This window comes from Equus caballus, chromosome 16 (genome assembly GCF_041296265.1).
Source record: "Equus caballus isolate H_3958 breed thoroughbred chromosome 16, TB-T2T, whole genome shotgun sequence".
In the NCBI taxonomy this organism is placed as follows: domain Eukaryota; kingdom Metazoa; phylum Chordata; class Mammalia; order Perissodactyla; family Equidae; genus Equus; species Equus caballus.
In genome coordinates this window covers 48,021,300-48,046,340 of record NC_091699.1, presented here as the reverse complement: position 1 = coordinate 48,046,340, position 25,041 = coordinate 48,021,300, and the positions used below count along the sequence as shown (strand labels likewise).

Below are 25,041 nucleotides of genomic sequence, written 5' to 3'. Positions count from 1 at the left end.
ATCTGAGGCTCGCACTGCCCATGGGGGACCTGGCTGAGCTCGCGCGGTCTCGCCCAGCTGCTGCTACAGCCTACGAGGTTTCCGCCCCTCGATAAGCCACGCCCCCTATTTCTGTCCCGCGTCTCTGGGGCGGGGCCTCGCGAGGGCTTCTGCCCCGCCCCATCCTGCCGGGGCCTGCCTGGCCCTTTAAGGCTGACCTAGCCCGGCCCCAAGTCGGGGACGAGTGGGGGAGGGGGGACGGTCACGTGGGCCACCGGCGGCGCGACTCCGCTCAGGGAGCTCGTGGCTGCCGGCTCCTGCGACCGCCGTCCCTGCCCCTCGCCGGCGCCGCAGCCAAGTGCACTGCCGTCAGGTACGCTCTCGGCAGGTACGCCCTCGCTGGTTCCCTCCACCTCCCGCTCCCGGGACCTCGCGGCCACTCTGCTCCCGGCGCCCTTCCCTCTTGACAGGTGCCTGGGCTGGACTCGCTTGCGCCCAGCTGCGCGACCACTGCCCCCTGCCGCGCGTCCGCACTCTCGGGCAGTTCGCTCCACATTCCCAGCCCTGTCCCCGGCCTGCAGCCCAGTCTGGCTCAGGCGATCCGAGGAGGAATCTGAGCGGAACTCACTCTTCTCCTCTCGCCTAGGTGGCCCTGGACGCGCCAGGCTGGGGCCGCCTCTGAGCGCCCCACGGGGGCCATGGATGTCGAGACAGCAGAGGAGCAGGGGGGCCCCGCGCCCCCGCCAGGTGCATCCTGCGGACCCGGCTCAGCCGGTGCTCCGGCTCTCGGGGGGCGGCGGGAGCCCAAGAAGTACGCAGTGACCGATGACTACCAGTTGTCCAAGCAGGTCCTGGGCCTGGGCGTGAACGGCAAGGTGCTCGAGTGCTACCACCGGCGCACAGGGCAGAAGTGTGCTCTGAAGGTCAGTGACCCCTCACCGCTGCGGGGGTGACCCAGAGGGCCCAACAGCAGAGGCCTGTGGGTGCACGATATGTCCGGGGCCCCTGCTAAGCTTCTTATGCACAGTATCACATTTCATTTTCATATTCCCCTGTAAGGTCAGGCTTCTGGTCCTTCCTGCTTTACAGATGGGGAAACTGAGGCTTAGCCTAGCTAAACTCAGGGTGTTCCGCGGAGCAAGGGGTGGAGTCAGGATGGGTAAAACCTGCTGTACCCGGAAGCAGGGAAGGAGTGGCTCTTGACTCAGGTTCTGGCTGGGCCTATGTGTTGGGCCCTAAGGGGGGACCTGGCTCAGTTTAGCTGCTCCTTCCATGAGAAGATCTTCTGACTGGAATGGGTCTGAGTTTCCCTCTCCCTGAGGCTGAGTCCCCACCAAGATTTGGGGTGAAACTACTTTTCTTCTGTGGCCCCTGCCTGCCTGGGCTGAAATGGTGTGAACCTCCTAGGGCTGGCTGGTGGGCTTGTGCCCATCGCACCTGTGGGCAGGAGGCTGCTGATAGGCTCCAGCTGAGTCACTGACCCCATGTTGAAAGAGGCAGGCCCTGCCCCAAGCCTGACTCACCCTGGTTCCTGGGCAGAGGGTGGGCCAGCCATCTAGCCATGTCACACCACAGGCTCCCTGGAGGCCTGGCTAAGACCTCACTGATACAGGTGGAATCCGGGGAGTTCTGGGGGTGGCTGATCCAGCCAATGTAGTTCTGGCCTAAGTCACTTGGGTCTGGGCCCGGGACCCTACCCTATACCCGGAATCCCTTGAATTTTTCATCACTGGGAACTTTATTCAATTGCAGCTTGTGTCAGCAGCCACCTGGATGGGTAGAGCATGGCAAGGAGAGTGGCTTCTGGAGGTCGGAATACAGCAAAGAATCTTCCCATTTTATAGGTGCTGCAATTATGAGCCTAAGCTCAGAGTCCTGCAGATGTGGCTCTGATCTCTGGCCTGCATTTGCCAGCTCCATGACCTTCGACTGGGTCCTGGACTCTTGAAACCAGGTTTCTGCCTCTGTTCGGGGGGGAAAGATAAGGGGTTGATGTGAGCTTGGAATGAGATGACACACCCAGAGTAATTGGTTCAGGGCCTGGTGCAGGCCTGGAGAGGCTACAGAACTTATTTAGGCCACAGGGTCTGCAAGTATCTGAGCAGGGACCTGAGCCCAGCTCCCTGTGTCTTTCCCGGGGCACTCGGGCTGATAGAGGGATCATCTCCCCTGGGTGGTCTTGGAGGGGATCACGAGGGTGAGTCCAGAGGAGGCTCAGGGCTGGACTGGTGAGGCTGGGTCCCAGGCACAGCTCCTTTACCTACTAACCCAACAGTGGAGTTCGGGTTGGGAGACCCTTTTGGAGCTCCAGGGAAAGGATTCTCTGAGTCCTTCAGGAAAAGGTGTCTCTTCTGAGGGGGATAGTGGCTAAGGGGGTGAGAAGTGAGAGTCTCTACCCCCTCCCTCAGCACCATCTCAGCCCCTTCACTTGTTCCGGGGTCCAGGGGCAGTCTGGGTGGGTGAGGGGCCAACTGAAGCCAGGGAACCTCTTCTTAATACCAAGGCTTTAGCCCTGTGAGCCAGGGCTGAGCTCTGACCAGCCCCTGTGGTGCTCCAGATGCTGAGTGAGGCACAGGTAGAGTGGGAGGCCGGAGTTCGTGGGACCAGGAAGCACCAGCTTTAAGCAGAGTTGGGCCTAGGCCCTTCCCCATAGGTGCTGTGTCTCACAAGTGACTTGGGGAACTTCTGACTATACCAACTTCCAGAGCACCTCCTCTTGAATCTAGGGCCTCAGTGATTTCTCTGTGCTCAACTGGGAACTGGGGCGGGCCTAGAACAGACCCCCTACTCTACCCTTTTAGGCTTTATGGGTGAGCATGGCTAGGGTTAATGGCTTTGGGCCTTCAGGACCTGGTCCTAAGTTGGCCCTCAAGGGGTACATGGGTTAGATGTGGCCCTCACCCCAGCACCTTCCTCCTCTTGCCCTTTCCTACTCCCCCTCCAACGACCAAGCCTGGAAGTCCCTATCCAGCTACACAGGTCCTCATTATCTTCTGAGATGGGACTAGCACAACCTCTGGCACATCATACCTGTACTGTGAGTGTTGACTCTAGCCTTGAGGAGGGAGGGGGCATTTTTTGCTTGTAGCCTCTGCTCCCTGTACAGGAGGCCCAGGGCCTAGAGACCTCAGCATATGGACACACCTAAGCCCAGAGAGCTCAGCCAGTCCATGAATGAGTCTTAATCCTCTCTCTGCCTCTGCTTAGCCTTCTCCCTAGCTGCCTCAGGTCAGCCTAGTTTGAGGCCCTGGTCTCTGTGTCCTTCTGCCTTCCCAGACCTACATCTCAGGTTCCCAGGCTGGGCCATCCTTGTCTTGTAGCGTGGACTTGTTCAGGCCATCTCTGCCCTTCTTGGTGGTCCAGGCCCAGTGTCCTAGCCTCTCTCTATGCCTGTCCTCTCAGCCCTGTTGCTCAAGATGGCAGATAGTGCTTAGCATGAAGGCTAGAACACAGCAGGCACTCATAAAACAGGAAGAGCTGTGGTCACTGTCCCTGTAGCTGTTGCCGTTCTATGGGGGCCCTAGAGGAGCAGGCTCTTCCTTCCCAGGGAGCTGGGCCTCTTCCCCTTTCCCTCAGCCCCTGACCATTGGCTTGGTCAGTCTCCGCCTCACTCACACTCAGCAGGTCCCTCCCTTCTGCCTCTAGTACAGTCATTTACTCTCCAGTCCACCCTAAGCACTCGCTGCCTTTCCCTTGGCAGGAACTGGAGGACTGCCTGCCGAGTATGGGGGGCAGGGGACCGCCTCCTACTGATCTTGCTTGTGCCCCCTCCCAGGCCTAATTGGTTAATTGGCACCCCTTGGCTTCACTCCTAACTGGGCACAGCTCTGCAGATCTGTCCCCCATCAGTCACGCCACCACATCTGAGACCCACCCCCTGCCTCCTGATCACATATATGAAAATTGGGACCTGGGGCCAGCCTGGTGGTGTAGTGGTTAAGTTTGCATGCTCCACTTTAGCGGCCCGGGGTTCACGGGTTCAGATACCAGGCACGGACCTATGCACTGCTAATCGTGCCATGCTGTGGCAGCATCCCACATACAAAATAGAGGAATAGCTCAGTGACAGTCTTCCTCAAGCAAAAAGAGGAAGACTGGCAACAGATGTTAGCTCAGGGCTAATATTCCTCACTAAAAAAAAAGATTAAAAAAATTGGGACCTGAAGTTAGTGGTCAGAAGTCATGTGGCTTGATTGGGATGGGGGATTATAGTAGAGGCCAGAATTGCCTCCCTTGACTTCCTGCCCAGCCCACTTATGGTCCTCAGCCTCCTGGCAGGCAGAAGTGACCATGGCGCTAACATGAATAAAAGCAATAAAAGGACTTGAAGAGGGGCTGGCCCTGTGGCCGAGTGGTTAAGTTCGCGCGCTCCGCTGCAGGCGGCCCAGTGTTTCGTTGGTTCGAATCCTGGGCGCGGACATGGCACTGCTCATCAAACCACGCTGAGGCAGCGTCCCACATGCCACAACTAGGACCCACAACGAAGAATATACAACTATGTACTGGGGGGCTTTGGGGAGAAAAAAGAAAAATAAAATCTTTAAAAAAAAAAAAAGAGGACTTGAAGAGACAGAGGGGTTCTGCGTGTGGGAGGAGAGATGGAGTCTTCTTTTCTGCCTCTGCTCTCTGGGCTCTGGGGCTGGGGGCCCTCTTCTCTGACTACTGGAGCATGTTGGAGGCTCCAGGACCAGTGCCCTCCTCTCCCCTTCTTTGTCAAAGACAGTGGAGTGGAGGAGTGCTGGATCCACATGCCCAGGAGATTCCTGCATTGTTGCATGGGCAGGGCTGGCCTGTTTGAGCTGGTGCTATGGAGCTGGATTTGAGGGTGGGTGGGGCTGTCTGGCAGGCCAGGTACTTTCTCATTTGGCAGCTGCCACCCCCTCACCTACCCTCTCTAGACCGGTCAGATCAGCCTCTGTGGGCCCACTTGTTACTGAGTCAACAAATCAGGAAGTGGAGGGACTGGCGGCCTTCTACAGCAGAATCCTCAGTAGTGGTTTCGCTGCACCTGAGCTTCTCCCCAGGCTCCCCATCTCCTGGAAGGAAAGAATCTGAGATGCTCTTGTGCTACCATGCTGGTGGAACCTTCTGAACTGCCAGGGGCGGGCAATTTGCTTTTAAATGTGGATCCTAGGGAAAGCATCAAACCCTAAGAAATGCAATTAGCGCACTTTTCAGCAGATGTTGATTGCTTTGAGATGTTTCCACCCTGGCCAGCTGGCCTTGCTCATAACTTTCAAAGCTGTGCTCCCAGCTTACTGTCAAGATACGCTCTGCTGGGACTTCCAGGGTCTTTTCCCCATCCCATCCAGGAGCTGATGTCACCCCTCCAGGCTTCAGGCCTTGGTGTTGTGGATTCTAATGTTCTCATAAATGACTAACAGTTTTCCAGAGCATTCTGTCTGGCAGGCCTGGTCCCCAGTGCAAAACACGTGTTATCTTACCTAACTCCTGTCGTTCCCATTTTATGGATGAAGACACTGATATTCAGAGAGGTGAACAACTTGCCCAAGGTGCACAGCTGGTGAGTGGCACGGCTGGGATGTGAACCTAGGCAGTTTGATGCTAGAGTCTTAGCATCTAAGTCATCCCCTGCCTCATGCAAGTTTATGGGGACTTGGGAGGATCTCTGAGACTTGGCCTCTGGAAGGATGCTGGCATTGTCCTCCATGGATCCACTGGGAGCTCTGGCAGCCCCAGCTGGGCCCCACGTGATGCTGCTGGTGTTTGTCTATATCTTCCCAACTCTCCTCACTGTTTGGGACTCTGTGCTTGTTTAAGTGGATGGGTGGTGGTCCTGCAAGGCCAGCACGCAAGGACCATGATGGCTATGGGGTTGCCTCAGAAAGGTTGTGTGGTTCATCTCAAGCCTTGTGAGTTGCAGACAGGTCCAGCTCAGCAGAATCCAGAGTGCCACAGGAAGGAAGTCAAGTTGGTAAGTGGGCGAGAGGAAACTGCAGGGCTGGGCTGGCCAGGGGAGGTTTCCTGGAAGAGATTGCCAGCTTTCATCCAGGTTTCCAGTCTGAGAAGGATGTGGGTGACAGAGGAGGGCACAGGGTGTGTAGGACAACATGCCCTGGTTTGGACAGCTCAGTACCTGCTGTGGAGTACCATTTCCCCACTCATAGTCTTGTGTCCAGCAGGATGTGGCTGGTCTCAGTGCGGGGCTGGTGTCCAGGCCCTGACAAACCCTGGGGAGCCATGGAAGGAGTAAAGGGCTCTGTGGAAGAAGAGGCATTCTCGTAGGACCTTGAAGGATGAGGAAAAAAGGTTGTCAGTGACTCTGCCTCTCCATTTGCCCACAGCTCAGAGTCATAGCTCACCCCACCAGAGGCCTCTGTCTGTCTTTGGTGCTCTCCCTCACTAGATGGGCAAAAATCCTTCCTCCTTCCCCCGGAGTTTTCTTTCGTAGCATCCCCAGGACCCTTGTGGAGGGCTATTGCTGGAGGTGCTGTATAGGGCTTCTGGGTCTCCTGTGCTGTCATTGTTCAGTTCAGGAAGGGCCTGGTCTCCATGACAACAGAGGTCTGTTCTATCTCTGCCAAGGTTTGCACTTGGAGGAGCTGTTTTCCCACTTGGATCCCTCATCTTCCTCTCTTAGAGCCTCCTTGGGAGATCACCATGAGAGATCTCTGAGAAGGGGCAGCAGGTGGAGCATCTGGCTCTGCAGTCCCCCATCCTCCTTTGGCCTCAGCCTGGCGACTGGCTGCCTTGTGTCCAAAGATGACAGCCACCAGGCAAGAGCTGAGGATGGTGGTGATCCCTAGGTGAGGGGGCATTCCCAGCATACCTTTGCCGTAAGAGTGTGCACCAAACCCTTCCTGCATAGGTGAGTCTGCTGCTCTCAGGGCAGTGAGGCCATGGCTCCCAGGGGCTCCTGTGTTTTCCCAGGAGAACTTTGCTTTCTGCTGCCCTCACTCCCATCTGTTCGAGATCTTGTGTGGCCCCACGTAAGAGGCTCCCTGAGGTTGAGAGAGGAGCAGGGCTCTGGGCTTGAGATTCTTCCTGCCACTTTCTCCCTGAGTGACCTTGGACAAAAGGCAGTTTCAGAATCTATTGCAATACCATTGTCTTTGTGGTGCAGTTAAACCCTGGGTTTGAGCATGTGACAGGAAGCAGAATTCAGTCTCGGAGGCCATAACTATCCCCGAGTTTCTGCTATGAGTTAGCACAGGCCAGCAGACACTTTCAGAGGGCGGAGTTCTCATTTGGGGCCTCCTGGGTGCATTTTCTTTGGTGGCACATTATTGGGCTTTATGAGAACTCACTTGGGCTCACTCAGCACCTGGGGAAGCCAGCCCCTTGTGGGGTGGGAAAGAATGGTGTGAAAGGAACCCTCCCATCCTTTTGGAACTAAGTGGATTAGGTCCTGTGTAATTGTGACTAGAATGCTGCTGTGTGGGAACCAAGAGGGTTTGCTTAGAGCGCGAGCACAAGGCAGCTGTTTGGGGGAACAAGGAGCCTCAGGAGGCCTTTTCAGCACTGGACAGGCCAGAGATGCTGAGAATATTGATTTTGGTTTTTTTGTGGGTTTGATATTAGAGTTTCCTTTTTCTTCAGGCTAGGGCTTTGTCCTTGCTGCTTTCTCCTTGTGGCACTTTCTATCTTTCTATCTTCTCTGCCTCCTTGTCCCTCTCATTTCTTCTTTCCCGTCTCTTTCTTCTGCTGTCACTCAGTCTCTCCCCTCTCAGGCCTTGCCACTAATATTTGTCTCATAGGTCAGGCTCTGCTGGGCCTCTTCTCAGCAGCCTGCAGGCTAAGGGCAGGCGGAGGACACATGCGGGGCTGGTCAGGTGCTGTGGATTCATTCTAGTCAACCTGAAAGTCTCCCCTCTCTCAAGGCAGGGTGGGGGTAGGACAGGAAGGAGGAGCACCTGGCTGTATTCATGCCAGTCACAGTGTCCTCTCCTGCTGTGGGCCTTGATCAGGTGCTGGTGGCCTTGGCAGATGGAGCAGCGGAGTCAGGAGCATTTGGGCCAAACTCGTGACCCGAGGCATCCCCTGTGGAGTGTGGGAAGTCAGCTTCAGCTGCCACCCTGTTGTTGGGTCTCCTTATATGCCTCAATGGTCTGAGACTTTTTCTTGGGACAGTGGTGCGAGACCAGGAGCATTATGACTCCTGAGGATTCCCTGGCTAAGGTTGGAGAATCTGGGGTCTGACTTGAACCGAGCCTCAGAGCCAGCCAGAGGAACCTGTGGAAGGGCTGGGAGGGCTTGAGACATGAGGTGCAATCTACCTCCATTTTGGAGGGCAAAACTGCATGTGCACTACCCCCACACGAGCTGGGATGAGCACCCCAGAGCAGCTGACTCTAGCCTGCACCCTGCACCTGACCCCCCTCACCTCAGTGAAGCTCAGAGGTTGTTTTCAGGGGTGATGGGCTAGGGCCTTGATCTGCTACACCCATCGCCCCATTCCTAAGTGTTCAGCCTCCACGAGGGACTCATAGCTTGTTTTGTGGATGTTCCTCCAACGTAAACAAGCCCCCTTCTCAGGATGTGGCAGAGGGACTGGAAGGTGCTCTCCATGCTTTCTGTTAGGCAGTGGCACATGGGGTGCGGTTGGGGTGGGGCATGGGGATAAGAGCATCCGCTTATCCCTTGAGTGCTTCCCATGTGCTAAACACGAACACAGCAGAATCTAAGAATGGGTGGTTTTCACCCCCATGTCATGGATGCAGAGACTGAGGTTCAGAAAGGCAGAATAACTCAGTCAGGGTCACATAGCAGGGGCATGTCCAGCCAAGTCATGGCTCTCAGCCGTCCCTCCCTGTGTACCAGGCTCAGCCAGGGATCAGGAGCCAGGTCCCTCTCCAAAGCTGCAGTCTGCCCATCTGTAAGATGAGGTGCTGAGTGTTTTGCTTGACAAGAGCCCTTCTGGCTGTGAAGACCCTTTTTGATGGACAGTGATCCTGGGCAGTGCCAGGGAAGCAGGCAGGTGGTGGGGTCCACCTTGCCTCTCGCTAGGGCTGCTCTTGCAAATAGAGAGGCAGCATGGAGACTGGCTAGAGGGTGCCACAAGATGCCTCTCCTAAGCCAGCTAGAAAGTGGTATTGCCAGGGAAACAGTCAGCTTGTGGTGACAGCACTAGCAGGGTCTATGTTCTGCTAGGGACAGGGGCTCTGGGGTTATGACTCAGGTTCAAAGACTCCTCTCCACTGTACTCCATGGCCTAGTTAAATCCTGAGTCAGGCTGAGCCTGTACCAGGGTGCGTCTTTACCCTAGGAAGGCCTGAGAGAGTGGGGATGAGTCATTGCAGCCCATTCCAATGCAGGAATGTCCCTCAGTGCTGCCAGGCTACCACCCTGGTCTCCCAGAGGGCCAGTCCTTCCTTCTTCCCCAGCTTCCTCTTCCTCATGGTTGTGGCTCCATGACATGATCAGAGACCAGGAAAGTTTCCCAGGAGCTGTCTTGGTGTTGGAACCCTGGGAGCCCTCTAGCTGAACAAGAGCAGGAGAGAGACAGGGGCCAGGAGCCAACGGCCAAGGGAGTTGGAAGCCAGTCCCTGCCTCCCCTGGGAGGAGCTTGAGTAGGGCAATGGCTGCCTGTGCTCACCCAGGCCTGTGTGGGGAGCTACAGGGACGTGGATGAAGCCAAGGGAAGTGAGAGAGAGGCCAAGCAGATATGATGTTGGCTTCAGGAAGAGAGGTCAGGGGTGGAGTCAGAAGCTTCCCTAGGGTCCCTGTGCCATGCCTCTGGGAGTGGTCCAGTAAATCCTCCCGACCCCCCACTTCTTATTCTTTTGTTATCTTTGTGACATCTCCAGGGGGAGAGAGACCAACTGTCATTCTTCTGAGAGCCAGAGGCTGTCAGGTCCCATCTCTCCAGAGCTGGGCAGAGGCACAGCCTGCTGGGTGCTTCAGCAGGGGTTGCCTGGGCATGACCTCACTGGCCCTGGTCACTCCCTGCTTAGGAAAGGTGGCCACTGCCTTCTGTAGCCCTGTACCAGTTATGCAGGGATCACAGCAGCACAGTTGGGGAACAGACTGTGGCTGCGGTGGGGTCTCTTCATGAGGAGGGACCATTGAAGGGATATTATTTTTGAGATTAGAATAAGACGCTTGTCTTATTCTACTTGTGTTTGCTAAAATTTTCCAGTCTTATGATGGCAATGTCCTATTTTTATACTACCATAGAAGAAATAGATCTAGGGTAGTGTTTTACCAACGGTGTAGCTGATTTTGACAGAAAAATCCTTTTTTCCTCTGAGAAGTTAAAGGAGGATAATATAAGCTGGACTTCTGTGTGTGTACTCAGGGGGCTGACAAGGCACCTGTGTGGCCTCTCCTCAGCCCCCTATGGGAAGGCTGTGGGCAGAATGCTGGGATCTGGCACCTGCCTGTCACAGAGGGAGTTCTGATCCTGCCAGTTACTCAGTGAGTAACCTCCAGGAAAGCCGGGAGGTCAGAGCTCTCTCCAGGCCTTGTCCCGAACCTGTACAGCAGATGCTGCCTGTTCCCCTCCCCTCTGTTGCCCTTTGTGAGGAGAGTGCATGCACATTTCACAGCTGGGGAGCTGGGACTCAGGAATGTTGAGGGACTGGCCCATGGTCACCACATAGTTTGCAGAAGGGCACGTTGCTCAAAAGGAGGCATGGGGGCCAGCCCCATGGCCTAGTGGTTAAGTTTGGTGCTCTCTGCTTCAGCAGCCCAGGTTCAGTTCCCAGGCGTGGACTGATACCACTTGTTGGCAGCCATGCTGTGGCAGCCACCCACATGCAAAACAGAAGAAGATTGGCACAGATGTTAGCTAAGGGCAGATCTTCCTCAAGCAAAAAGAGGAAGATTGGCAACAGATGTTAGACCAGGGCGAAACTTCCTCAGCAAAAAAAATAAAAAAGATGCATGGAGGAGTTGAGGGGTATAAAAGTGCCACCTGAGAGAGGAAAGATGTGTCTCTTCTCCAGTCTGCCAAAGCTGAGAGCTGGGTTAGCTCCCTGGCTTCAGTCCCCAGCTGTCTGCCTTGCTTCCCACCCACCAGGGTCCCTTCCCTGAGATCAGCCATTACCACTCTCTCCACCCTGGAGGGATTGCTCCCTCCTCACTGAGCCTTTCACAGCAAAACAGGATCCATAGACTCTTTATTCTTGGTCCACTTTTGCAAAGCCCAGTCCAATCCTGCCCCTCTCAGGATCTGAGACCATTTCCTGTGAGCTGCTGGATTGGAGGGGATCTGCCTCCCCTGGGTCCCAGAGGCTGCATCTGGATTTCTGGATTTCCCCAAGTTCTGGAGAACAGGGAAGTGAAGAGTGTGAGGCCACCTCAGGGCAAGACCCAGGGGAATCCTGAAGCCAAGCAAACCTTGAAGCCCATTTCCACTCTGCATGCACTTGGCACTGTGCTAATCTGAGCTGTATGTTCTCATTCCATCCTCATGGCCACCTGGGAATGTGAGTACTGTCACTGTCTCCATTTTCCAGATTGAGCCAATGAAGCTCAGAGAGGTTGTATGGCCTGCCCAAAGCCACAGGCAAGTGGAGGATGGCCTCTGCACCTGGTATCCAGGTCTGACCTGTAGCCCTGTGGTCACAGCTGGTCCTTTATAGTGTATAGTTCCTGACCTGGGGCACTGGGACCCACCCAGGGGTGCCCCAGTTAGCACTCATGTTCCCACTGTCTTGTTCCCTCCCTGCCTGGGAGCCCAGTTCAGCTCCCTCTTTCTGGAAGCATTCTTCGCCTCCCTGACTCCCCTCTACCCCTCCCCAGATTGGCACTTCTGGCTTTGTTTCCAGATTGTCTGTGACTGGTGGGAAGCAGATAAACTGAGGCCACCGAAATTTAGCAAATTGAAGGAGTCTTGTGTTCCTGAGACTTGACAGTTTCAAAATGCATATTGGCTTTCTTGTCAGCAGAGCTTCCTGGGAAGGGCGGAGTTTCCTGAGAAGACAGTGGGCTTTGAGCCTCAGCTGCTCCCTCCTTTCTCAGCACTCTGGTGGGAGGTGGTCAGGGAAGCCCCCATCCTGTTAGCTGTCCCCACCCCTACCCCCTACCCCCTGCCATCAGGTACTGGGGCCTTGGCCTGGAGGGGATCAGCTGTTTGGGGGACCTTCTTTTCCTGGGTTCCCTTAGGAGGGGTTAATCTTCCCCATCTTGCCTGCTCTGACAGCATCTGGCTGGAAAGAAAGGATAAGGGAAGAGAAGGAGACAGGACCAGTTCCATAGGGCCTGTGTTCTCATCAAGCATCCTAATTGGCAGTAATTTATCCAGAGACCCCTAAATCCTTGAGGACAGAATGCCTGTGGCAGCGTTCCCAGCCCCAGCTCTGGGCCTGGCTCCCAGCAGGGCCAGTGAATGTTTGCAGGAGTCAGGAAGGGATCTGTAAAATGGGCAGGCGTCCATGGGCATGAGGGTTGAATCCTGGTTCCCAAAGGCCACCCCAGACTCAGAGGTGGCCACGTATGAACCACGTGACCAAAAGAAGCCAGAAAACCTCCCTGAGCTGAGTCTCCTCAGCTGAAAATGGTGGCTAATGATGCAGTTGTTGAAGGGCAAGAGCTAACAGGTATCATATGCCAGATACATGCAGGGGCTCCATGAACATCTGCCACTGTTATAATAACCACGAAGTGGCAGAGCCTGGTCTAGACTCACGGGTGTGGGTTCAAGCTCCACATATAAAAGGAGCAAAGCAGCTACATGCATGATCCCCTCTGCCTAGATGCCAACAAGTCTGGGTTCAAGTTTTGACTCTGACCACCCAGCTGTGTGACTTTGGACAAGTTGCTTAACCTCTCAGAGTCACAGTTTCCCCACAGGTAAAAAGATGATGCTGGTTCTTCTCAGGATATGGTGAACACTGAATGAGGTGGTATCTGTGACCAAGCACTGTGGCCAGCACAGCACTGGCTAAGCACCAGGGAGAGACAGTTGTTATAAAGGGGGCACTAACACTGACCTGATGCCTTCAGTCCAGAGAATCTGGCTGGGGCATGGGCACTGGGGTCAGTGGTATCATGTAAGCCAACCTCCCTAGAATTTAGCCTCTCAGGTGAGAGGTAAATGGAGAGGGTGAGATAGAGGACAGGATACGGTTAGAACTTAATGAAGCGAGGTCTGATCTGGCGTAAGGCCAACTAATCCCTAGCTGCAAAATTGGTTCCATTAGCTTCCTTAATGAGCTACAAAAGCTAGGAAAATGAGCGTGTGTGAGAAGAATGGCACATGTCTGAGGCTCTAAGTTGAAACTGTGGCTAAAAAGTTAGATTTGACACTACCAGCAGCTCTCCAAATAGCACTAGTCCCCTTGTGGGGAGGGGGAGGGTGAAGGCAGTGAGTAGGGGACGACTCCAGCTTTATGAAGAAGATACTGAGGTCTTCAAAAGGAAATTCCTGCTTCTGAACCCTGAATTTCAGGTCAGTCTATACCACCCCATCCCTGAAGCTATGGCTCTGCTCTGAGTGGCCAGAGCAGCCAACAAGGATCACACTCGTGGCCAGGGGACAGGGTGAAGCATGTTAATAACCCTCACTGGCGCTAACAGCATAGGCAGGGGTAGTCTCAAGAGCTGACTGTAAAATGAATCCTTCTATTGCCATGGTGTCTCTCATAAAATTAGAAATATATCTCCATGGGAAAATAATCCCAAATAACTACAACTGGGATCCAGAAGGGACCTTAGATAGGCTGAGTTGAAAGCTCTTGTCAAGGAAGGAGTATGGTAGGTTCAAAGTGCTTTTCTTATCTGCAACCTCCCTCTGTAGAGAATAGGGCTTCCCCACATGAAAACAGTATGAATGACAGGGGCCGGCTCCATGGCCAAGTGGTTAAGTTCGTGTGCTCTGCTTGGGCAGCCCAGGGTTTCTCCAGTTCGAATCCTGGGTGCCGACATGGCACTGCTCATCAAGCCATGCTGAGGCGGCATCCCACATGCTACAACTGGAAGGACCCACAACTAAAAATACACAACTATGTACTGGGGGGGCTTTGGGAGAAAAAGGAAAAAATTAAAATCTTTAAAAAAAAAATGAATGACAAACCTCTATTTTCCTATAACGTTCTTTTCAGTTCTGCTGCCTGAGTGTTTGGCACTGAGCATGTGTGCTGTGGTGTGATCCACAGCCCAGAAATGCAGCTCTTCAAGCATTCTGGCTGATCACCTGAGGCTAGGATGACACCCCCAGGGTGGGAGAAAAGGTACTGGAGGGACATACCAGCCCTTCCTGCCTCTGTCCTCTCCATACTCTGGCTCAGATCAAAGCTGGAATCCCAAGCAAGTAGAGGGCCTGGTGATGTTATCTCAGCCCTCCTGACAGTCGTGCCAGGCTGCATTGCCAGTGCTGGCCTCAGTCTTTATGGCAGAATCTGTGTTAGATATGTTCAATTGAACCTTTCTGTATCTTTTGCAAAATTATTGTTGAAGGCGTTGCCAGAATCTTATATTTTTCTCTCGTATAAGGTCTGATGCTAAAGCCCTTTTAGAATTTGGTCTTGGAAAAAGTTCAATGAATGTCTTCATTGGGGGGATAAAAGCAGCAGAGCCTACCTGGTTTCTTTCTTTGCCAAGATTCTCAGGAAGGGGCCAGCCCGGTGGTGCAGCAGTTAAGTGTGCACGTTCCGCTTTGGTGGCCTGGGGTTCCCCAATGCAGACATGGTACCGCTTGGCAAGCCATGCTGTGGCAGGCGTCCCACATATAAAGTTGAGAGAGGAAGATGGGCACGGATGTTAGCTCAAGGCCAGTCTTCCTCAGCAAAAAGAGGAGGATTGGCAGCAGATGTTAGCTCAGGGCTAATCTTCCTGAAAGAAAAAAAAAAGACTGCCAGCAAGCTCAGAATTAAAATGTGTGCTTGATTATAGTTATGAACTTACATGGGTTTCTGGTACATTTTATCTTTCTCTTCATTCTAAAGAGAATCTGATGTTTTTTCTTTTATTTGGCTTCTATCATGCTTTAGAATTATAAAATGCCTCAAATCCTGTTGTCAGTGAGCAGGGCATGTAGAAATAATAGGACTTGTAGTGGTCCATGAGGCAGTGAGAGGAACTGGATCCCTGGCCTCCAGGAGGTTCCCTTTGCTATAGGGATGATGTCTCTTAGGCTGTGGGTTGTCATGAAATCCAGAGTTCAAATATCTTAATTTACTGCTGATGGGAGAAATTACAAGCCAGCTCTCTTCCCCCAGAAGGAATGGGTGTTCTGAGAGAGGTCACCGAATAGCTTGGCCTGGGCTGCAGGTTAATTGACTGGGGGTATGGAAGTTGGGGTGGGGTGGGGGAGGATGCCTGTTCAGGCTGGTGGCCTTAGGGCCTCCTGTGTGTGTGAGACAGATGGACATACTATGAACGCTTGAGAAGAGCTCAGCCCTGGGATGAGCTGGAATATAGACACTAGATATGTATGGGCAGGCGTATGGGTCTGCATAGGTGGCCCTTCCTGGGCTGGGAGGTGGCTGGAGAAGGGTGTTGGGGGCTGGTCCCAAAGCTGTGTCTTTACAGAGTTGCTGCAGACATCCCAGCTCTGTTTGATGCTCTAGGAAGATGGAGAAGGTGCTTTTACAGCTCTAGGCAACACGAGGTGATGGGCCCTGCGGCAGAGATGGAGCCTTTGGGAAAGAAGGTCTGAGCAGAGGCGTCTGGGCTTGGTCAGCTGCTTGGGTAAGGCTGTCACAGGTTGAGTTGTGGCAGCAAGACCCCCAGTCTTTCTTGGGCACCTCTCTGTGCCCAGTTCTCTGCTTTTACTTCAGAGGCACTTCAGAGAAATGGAAAATATTGGATGAATAAGTAGATAGATGAATGGGTCCCACTCTCTGGGGGTTCAAAGTCAACACTGCAGAGGCTGGAGATGCATACATACCCATGGTCCACACACTCATACACATCCCCCACGCCCATGCTCCCTAATCCCATACACACCCTATGTATACCTCTACCCATGTTCCCATGCACACACTCTTCCCCCACCCCCCCCCCACCCCCCCTGCTTGTGCACACACCCATGCGCCTATGCACACATTTATTTCGGAACAAGTTTCCCGAGTCTTGCAAGCTGTTGTTTTGGTAGTGCCTCCCTGACTTGGGGCCACCCCCTCCTCTCATTTCCCCTCAGGGAGGGGTTGTCTGGATGCTCTCTCAAAAGTCCTGTCTCCTCCCTGTTCCTGCCTTGCCACACTCCATCCGGGTGGCCCCAGGGCAATGACTTCATCCTCCTGAGCCTCTTTTTCCTCAATCTGTAAATTGGGGCTGATGGTCCCTGCCCTGCTTGCTTCACAGGGTGGCACAGAGCATTCCCATGAGATAAGGGAAAAGAGTGTTTTGTAAACTGCAAATTGTTTTCCAGACAGTCAAATGCTGCTGTTGTTTTCCCAGCTTCTGAACTTAAGAATTCCTCCACCTATGTGTAAACCCTGTTCTTGGGTGGGAAGGAACACAGCATGGAGGTAGTGAGGAGACCTGGCCACTTCTGAGGCTCTCATTCTACCTAGTGATGCTGGAAGGGCACAGGCAGGTGTCTGTGGAGGCATGGGCCCCCTCTGCCTTCAACCTTTGCTGGGGTCCGCTGTCTGATGGGGTTGGCAGGGGTCTGCCATCTGGCTGTGGACTCTTGGGCAGGTAAGAGAATTTGGCAAAGCAGAGTGAGGGGAGAAGGGAGAGGGGGAAACCACTTCATCAAAGCCTGAGGATAGAGCAGTGTCATGTGTTCAAGGAAATGTTATCTCAAATTGAATGCTTGTCTAACTTCAGTGGGGCCCACATCTCAAGTACAGCTGGGAGCCCCTCCCCTAGGAGAAAGCCAGGGTTCTGTCTCACAGGTGGGTGTGGGGGTGCCTGTTGGGCACTGGCTGGAGCCCTGGGGCTGCCCAGGAGCCATCACAGACTCTCCAGCTTTGGTGGACCCCTGGGGGGGGGGTCCCAGGGGATGTAGGGTAGGAGTGTGGCAAGGGAGGGGATCTTGTTAGGTTGTCAGAAGGCCATCCCATCTTCTTTTCTTCCCAGCTGTGACTGGGGACCAAGGTACCAGGTGGCCCTCATCAGGTTCAGGCATTTGGGCGTGGAGACCCAGCGGCTGCTCCATGGGGGCAGTGATGTAGGAATGGGGCTACAGTAAGTACTTTGCAAGAAGCCCCTGACCAGAGATCCCCCTGTGGTCCCCCTCCCACCAATCTAGCCCAAGCCCTGCAGCTTAACATTGGTGAAACAGACCCAGAGAGGCAAAGGACCACCCCAAGTTCACACCAAGAATAGTAGAACCTAGACCTCCTGTCTCCTAGCCCTCTGCTCATTCCCATGCCTAAGAAGATGGGGCTCTTCCTTGGGGGTACCTTTTATGAAGCATAGTGAGGACTCATGTATCTGCATGAATGAAGCCAACTTGTAGCAATGGCCTTGTGGGCTGGAGCAGTTGGGCTGGGCTCCTTGGAAGAGGAAGTTAAGTCTGGTTTACCAGAGGGGTGGGTGAGGTACAGTGGGGTGCAAGTTTGGCCTGGTTGTCATGTCTCTCAATTTTTGAGCCTTTCAGGGTCCTCCTCAATTTAATCTTATTCTGTCCTCATGATGAGTTGTGAGGGTTTTTTCCCTTTGTCCCCACTTTATCAATTTGTTCACTGAATCTACAAATATTAGCTTAGTCAGTGCTTTGTGCCAGGCCCTGTGCCCCAGTACTGGGACCCAGAGGTGACCAGGCAGATTGGCCCTGCCTTTGTGGGCCCATAGTCTGAAGAGGGAGGCAGCATGGTGCTGGCTCAACTGGGGAAACAGCCATGTGATTTGGGATTACTTCCAAATTACTTCCCCTCTCTGTGGTTTAATTTCTCAGTTAAAGAGGGGTGATAATGAAGTCCCTTCCTTCTCATATTTATAAGGTGCTCACAACAGAGCCAGGCACATCGAAAATGCAGTATCTGTATGTGTGTGTGTGTTTGTTTAAAGAGTTATCAAAGGAACAAGCTAATAGTAGGTTGTGAGCAAGTGCTGCACAGGGGGGAGATAAAAAGGGCGATGACGTGGGAGCTTTCTGGGGAGCTGGAAATGTTTTCCATCTTGATGGGGGTGTGGGTCACAGGGGTGTGTGCAATTGTCAAAACTCATTGAACTGGACTCTTGAGAGCTGTGCATTTTACTACATGTAAAGTATACCTCAATAAACAAAGCATATATATAAAGAAAGAAAAATAAAGAGAGAAGGGAGAATGAGAGACGCTTGAGGTCCTCTTTAGACAGAGTGGTCAGGGGGGCTTCTGAGAGGGGGTGACATGGGATGATTCCTGGAAGAGGAGAAGGCTCTGGCTGTGGGGAAGAAAGATGAGGAAACTGAGGTTCTCATAGATTTGGGGCCACATTTGAGGTCAACCTGAGACATCAAGAATGACAGCCCAGGAGATTTCTTGGCAGCTGGGTCTGGGTGGGGTCAGGTCCAGGGCTCTGGCCCCTGTGATCTTCCCTGCAGAGAGGCCAGAGGGGGACATTTATTGTGTTTTCTGGGAGCAACCCTCTCCCCGCCTCTGTGCCTGTTCTCAGGGCCTTGGTACACAGGGAAGGACTATTTTAATCCTTGTGGGAAATGGATTCCTAAATATGGACTGAGTGGGATGGGAGGTGCTGAGAGGCTCTAACCTCAGCAAGGCACAGGGTGCAGGCCCAGGCCAGGAGCCTCTCTGGCCCCTCCTTGGCCTCACCTCCCTCCTCCTTTTCATCTCTCATCTCCTGTCTCCTTCCAGCCCCATGACCTCCCATCCTTTGATTGTTCAGGAGCCCAATGTTTTCTGCTAGGCCCCAGCCAGGGACCTGGTTAACCTGACCTGCTTCTGTTTTCAAGCTGCTTCCAGCCTAGTGGGAGGTACAGAAGCAAAAACCATTGGAGGAGTTTGCTGGGGGACTTTCTAGAGGAGGAGACATCTGAACTGAGGCAGGAAGTTTTCTGAAAAAGAGGGAGTTGGGGCCGGTCTGGTGGCATAGTGGTTAAGTTCGTGTGCTCTACTTCAGTGGCCTGGGGTTCACTGGTTCAGATCCCAGGCATGGACCTACATACCACTCATCAAGCCATACTGTGGCAGCATCCCACATACGGAACAGAGGAACCAGATGGCAACAGAGGAAAAAGAGGAAGATTGGCAGCAGATGTTAGCTCAGGGCAAATCTTCCTCACCAAAGAAATAAAAGGAAGGAGTTGATACAATGGAGAAGGAAACAGGGCAAGAGTGCACGTGGCAAAGGCATAGAGTGAGGCGTGTTTGTATGTCGTTCTGGCCAGATCAAAATGTGTTCTGGGGCCAGGGGTAGCAGGAAATGAGGTGGGAAAGGGAGGCAAGCCCTGGATGCCAGGGAAGGAGGTGGCCTTTATCTGGAGGGTTGGGGTGGGTATTTAAAAGTAGAGAAGGGCCAGAGAGGGAGAGATGGGGCTGAGGACCCCATCAAAAGTGTTCCAGCTGTGGGCTTGGGATTTTATGTGAGAAGAGAGGACTCCAGTGTATGGGTGAGATGCCAGAAGTAGGGCAGAGTAAGGAGGGGGTTCAGAAGCCAGCCTGGGGGCCCCAACAGGACACAGTCATGTCCGGCTGGGGAAGAGGTAGTGAGGGCCAGGGAAAAGGGTTAGGAGGCCAGGCAGAAAAGCGATACAGAGAGCACAGAGCAGAGGGGGTGGACAGTGCATCTTGGGTCTTGTGGCTAAGGACTGGGGTACCCCTGGCCAGAGCCACCTCAGGACACTGTGGGGGCAAGCTGATGTGGTAAGTGGAGGTGACTGAGCCTCTGCCCCCAGTGCTATGAGCAAAAACCTTGTGCTTGGGAGTAGTGTGGGCATGGAACCAAGGGACATTCTGGGAGGCAAAGGCAGCACGAGCAAAGGATCTGTGCTTTCCAGGCTGGGAGTGTCTGCCCACAGCAGCCTCCATGCACACCTTGTCCCAGACTGGGTAATGGAGTAGGGACTCCAGAGCTGGTGGAAGGGCTTCCCCAGCTACCTGTACTGCTAGGCTAGGGTTGAGGGGAGCAGTGCCAGAGGTAGAGGTAACAGCCAGGGGGCAGCAGATGTGAGAGCCCACTGCCTTCCTCCCTGCCCAGTTTACCTTTGTCTAGACAGCTTGATCCCAGAGCCTACCCCACAGAGTGCCCTGGCAGAGGGGAAACCATCCTGTCCAGGGGTGACCCAGGGTCCTGTGGTACTGAGCAAGATGGCTGATCTGAGCCCCAGTCTTGGGTGTCAACCCTGGTCCCCAGCCCAGCTCAGCTAGGAAACAAATGTGGCTGGGCCTTGGGTAAGCAGCCCTGCCAGGGGATGGCTTGTCCCTGCTCTCCCCATTCTGGGCCACCTCCCCCTGCATGCTGACTTCTCCTCCTCCCCCAACGCCTCCTCTGAGCAGGACTACTCCAGGGCCTTGCTCATTTCCGGTGATTGGCCTTATGGTTGGCAGCCATAGCTCAGGGCTGAGTTAACCTGAGCAAGGATTCTGACACCCGCCCACCTGCTGCCTGGCTTGCTGTGATGCATCCTGTGGGGATGACTCCATTATTACTCCGTTTTACAGAGCTGTGGGCTGCAGCTTGAAGCTGTCAGTGTTTGCCTGAGGTCACACCAAGTCATTGGAGGAATTCAGTCCTAAACCCAGATCTCATTCCACTAAGCTATCACCTCTCTCAACTAGGGTACTCTCTGTCCCTAGACTCTGCCTCTGGGTCCACAACCCTTGGACCATTCCATTGTAAAAATGAGGCTCAAGGTGTGTGTGGAGTCCCTGGCCTGGGGTCCCACGGTTGATATTTATCTGACTGCAAAACTCACTCAATTTCCATTTCACTTGCTGCCCCCGGGGAGGAGGGCAGGGACTTCTCTGGCCTCTGAGCCATTCCAAGCTGTGAGCCACCTCCCAGGGCCTCCCTGAGCTAATAGCCAAGCTGCTTGAAGCTGACCCTCAGTCAAGTCCCGTGCTCCAATATGCACAGGTCCAATGTGCTCATTGGACCACAAGTCAGGAAAACCTGGATTTAAATCCTTATTCTGTCCTTCATAAGCTGGGTGACCTCGGGCAAGTCACAATTCTCTCTGAACTTACATGTCCTTGTCCGGAAAGTGAGGGCAGTGGCACCATCTGGGTGGCTGTGGGGGAAGTGGGCTATGACCTGACACTTTCTATGCCTACCTGCCCTCAGCTCCTGTATGACAGCCCCAAGGCCCGGCAGGAGGTGGACCACCACTGGCAGGCCTCTGGGGGCCCCCACATTGTGCGCATCCTGGACGTATATGAGAACATGCATCACAGCAAGCGCTGTCTCCTCATCGTCATGGAATGGTATGCCGGTCCACCCTGCCTCCACGCCTCACTGCTACCTCTGTGGCCCCCAGGCTCCCGCCGTTCTTCCAGGGGCCCTCCCTGTTCTTCAGATAGCAGCTTCAGGAGGCACCCCAGTCCCTGAGGGGTAGTGGAAGGGACAGCTGCAGGCCCTGTCCATGGAGCTGTGCAGCTGGCCACAAGGGCATTCCCACAAAGGCGGGAAGGAAACTACAGGGGCTCTAATATGGCCTCCCTAGGTGTGATTTCCACTCTATGAGGAGGGGCTTGAAGAGCTGTCAGAGAAGGCCACCAAGCCCTGAATGTGGGTGGGGGGAAATATGGGGAAGAGAGGGACATATATAGTCCCCTCAGCTTTCTCCCTCCTACCCAGATTTGCGCTCCTATGGTCCCATCAGATGCTGGGTGATCAGGGCCTAGAACCAGGAGCCAGCAGCCTCCTTCACCCTGGGCTTCTCCTGTAGCGCTGTGGCTTAGCTCTAGCCTTCCTCAGACCCTGGGTCCTGTGTCTGGGCCTCCAATTCCCCCCCATCTGCCTTTCAAGTCCTCCCCTCACCCTATAGGTTAGCAGCTCTTGAGTCAGATTTGGGGTTCAGATCCTGGCTCTACTCCCCACTAGCTGTGTGACCTTGGGCAGCTGTTAACCTCTCTGAATCTTTGTAACTCCCATGTAAAATATGGAAGAAGATCTTAATGTAGCATTCACCGTATGCTTGACTCCAATCTAAGTGCTCCATGTGTATTGCTTATTCAGACTTCACGACTCGGTGAGGTTGATGCCATAATCCCCATTTTGTAAAAGAGGAAGCTGAGGCACAGAGAGGTGAAGGGACCATCCCAGGGTCACATAGCAGTGCACACGAAGTGTTTGCCCAGGGCACAGCACATGGTAGGTGCTCAGAAAACAGTGGTCATGATGACGATAATTGACATCTCATTCCTTATTTGGGTAAACTGAAACTTGGTTGGGGATGGGGTACCCAAGCTCCAGCCAGGTGGGGGCAGTGCCACTGGGAACACAGGGGCTCCCTGGTGAGATCTGAGCCCACCACCCTTCCCTAGTTCTAAGAGTTCAGCTCAACCCACCCAAGCTGACAAACACCCATGCACCAGGCTCTGCAAGGTACAGGAAGGCTGACAGTCACTATTCTCTAGGGAAAGAGCTGCAGGGCCTGAGGCCTGGCCCCATGATTCAGGACAGGGGCAGGTTGATGCCTGATTCTCCCCCTCCCTGCTTACAGTCACCTTCTCTTACAGCATGGAAGGTGGTGAGTTGTTCAGCAGGATTCAGGAGCGTGGCGACCAGGCTTTCACTGAGAGAGGTACATGCATGCAGCTGGACCAGTGGGGCTGAGATAGATCACACAGAGTTACTGTGTGATACTGGGCAAGGCCCTGCTCCTCTCTATGCCTCAGTCTCCTCAGCTGAATAAGAGAGGGTGTTACAGAGTGCCCATACCCCAAGGGGTTCTGTAAGTCTGTGACACCTTGTTGCAAATGGACTCTCCACAGCCTTGGGATGGAGGCCTCAAAGCCTCTTGGTGCCAACTATCAGTTGAGCTGGGGAGAGGTAGCCCAGGTCTGAGGAAAGAGGTCCAGGTGGGCTGGGAACGTCCCCAGAGGAGATGAGGGTGACTGGGGTGGGGGAATGGGATGGGGGTCCTGGGTGGCAGGAGTACTGTCGCCATCTTACACTGTCACAGGGGAGATGATAGAGTGGGGATTCCCAGGCTGCTTGACTTTTGACTGGCATCACTGACTCCCTCCTCTCTGTCTGCAGAAGCTGCAGAGATCATGCGAGATATTGGCACTGCCATTCAGTTCCTGCATAGCCAGAACATCGCCCACAGAGACGTCAAGGTAAGGCTCCAGGACCCAGGTTGGGGGACCAAGGAGGGGAGTATCATCCACAATTCCTGATGGCTTCCAGCACCCACTAGATGGAGGCCAAGTTCCTTGATTGGCACTCAAGGCCTCTGCCTCCTGGCTCAGACTGCTCTTCTCAGCCTCTTCTCCCATGGTTCTAGCATACTCATTCTGCTCTTGCCAGATGGGTCTCCTTGTTTCCTTCAAACACTGTGTAATCCCAATAGCCATAAGAATAACTGAGTGCCTACCTCAAGCCAGTAGGCCCTGACAAGCATCTCATTTAATCCTCACCTAACCCTATGAGATATATGCTATTACCCATTTTACAGATGAGGAAACTAAGGCTCAGAGATTAAGTATTAAGTGTGTTGCCTAAGGCTGCAGTTGTTGTGCTGGGATTCATTCATTCATTTGTTCATTCACAATTACATCGTGAACATGTAATGTGCCAGGCCTCAGACTGGGGCTGCCTGGGACACTGTTGGGGCTTCTGTGAAGTAACAGCCATAGTTTCAACAGATTAGGCCCTCTACTGCCAGCAATTTAAGGGAAAGAAGCCATGCTGGGAGGCAAGGAGGAAGGAGCAGAGGCAGTCCCTGGGCCTGCTTGCCCTTTCAGTGGATGGGCTTCAGAGATATTCTTGAAGCTCAGCTCTCCAAATTTCCTGTCCAGAGAGCACTGGGTCTTAGAGGTCATCAGGATCAGACAGATGAAATGCAAACTGAGGCAGCCCCGTATACACATGCGTGTACATGCCAGTCATCATCAGAGCAGAATCTGCAAGTCCTGGGCCCTCTGCCCCAAACCCAGAGCATTACCTCCCTAGGCTTATTTCCTCCTGAGCCTGGGCAGAGGAGAGCTGAGCGTCCAGCTGCTACATCAGGTCTTTCACCTGGCTGAGCATTGCCAACCCATACAGTTATCCTTTGATTCTTGATAGACGTGGAACCACGGCATACTCACCTTTGGAAATCTTGCTTTATTTTGGCCATGGTTTCCTTTTTTTCCCAAGGGGAGCAAAGCCTTCTGGAGAGGATATTTTCCCTTGTGTAGACCAAACCTGCTTCCCTGTTTTTATCCCAGTCCAAGGTCAGATCATCTCAAATAAAGCCTAAGAAATAGCTTTCACTGGCTCCAGACTGGAACTCCATCTGACACCCCGTCCTTCTGTCCCAGCTCTGTTTGAGGGTCTCTCCTGCTCCTCTCCATGGGCCTAGGTCTACCCATTCATTAAAAACCAGCTTCAAGGCTGCCTCCTCCATGCAGACCTCCCCACTGCCCTTGTTTCTCAGGCCTCTTTTTCCTCTGCAACGAAGAACTGCCTCTGTGCAGTTCCTGGGGCCTAGGCAGTGGGGGCTTCTCCTTGAGCAACCTCAGGTGGGGATGCTCTGCTGGCTCATTCTGGGTTGGGTGCAGAACATATGCTTGGCAACACTGGCTCGTGAGCAGCCTACCTTCCCCCTAGAACCCTCATTTTGGCATTTCATGGCAGCATCACCAACTTGGGCTCAGAAGTTCCTGTCCCTGGGCTCTCTGTGACACTTGGTTATTCACAGCCTTGGCTGAACACCTGCCTCAGTTTCCCCTCTTGGAAAGGCAGTATTACCTCCCAGCCACCTTGGTCTTCCATATTTGGCTCATGTTGTTTGTGGCCAAGGCCCAGGTCTTTTTAATGAGACGGACCTGGATCCTCCTGCATCGATTGGGGTGAGATGGGGAGGAAGTCTGGCTGAAGATCACCTTGGGACTCTGCCACCCTGGTGGCTAACTCTAGACCAATATTTTCTCTTCCTGGCTCAGCCTGAAAACCTGCTCTACACGTCCAAGGAGAAAGATGCAGTGCTCAAGCTCACTGACTTTGGCTTTGCCAAGGAGACTACCCAAAATGCGCTGCAGACACCCTGCTACACTCCTTATTATGTGGGTGAGTCCTTGGGACATGGTTTGTACCTCCCTACCCCCAGTGGACCCT

The 25,041-nt window shown here is 53.7% G+C and overlaps 1 protein-coding gene across 4 annotated transcripts in view; it reads left to right on the top strand.

Moving 5' to 3' along the window:
* Positions 1 to 132: 132 nt before the first annotated feature.
* MAPKAPK3 (MAPK activated protein kinase 3) overlaps positions 133 to 25,041 on the top strand; it is a 29,628-nt gene continuing 4,719 nt past the window's right edge. The window contains exons 1-6 of one of the 4 annotated variants that reach the window (XM_005600613.4): positions 133 to 352; positions 626 to 902; positions 21,061 to 21,200; positions 22,458 to 22,522; positions 22,981 to 23,060; positions 24,870 to 24,993. In XM_005600613.4, the coding sequence (XP_005600670.1) occupies positions 678 to 902; positions 21,061 to 21,200; positions 22,458 to 22,522; positions 22,981 to 23,060; positions 24,870 to 24,993 (634 nt within the window). In that variant the 5' untranslated portion in view covers positions 133 to 352; positions 626 to 677. Of the gene's footprint in view, positions 368 to 625; positions 903 to 21,060; positions 21,201 to 22,457; positions 22,523 to 22,980; positions 23,061 to 24,869; positions 24,994 to 25,041 lie in introns of all 4 variants that reach the window. The other 3 variants (XM_070238818.1, XM_070238817.1, XM_070238819.1) reach the window with 3 other exon arrangements.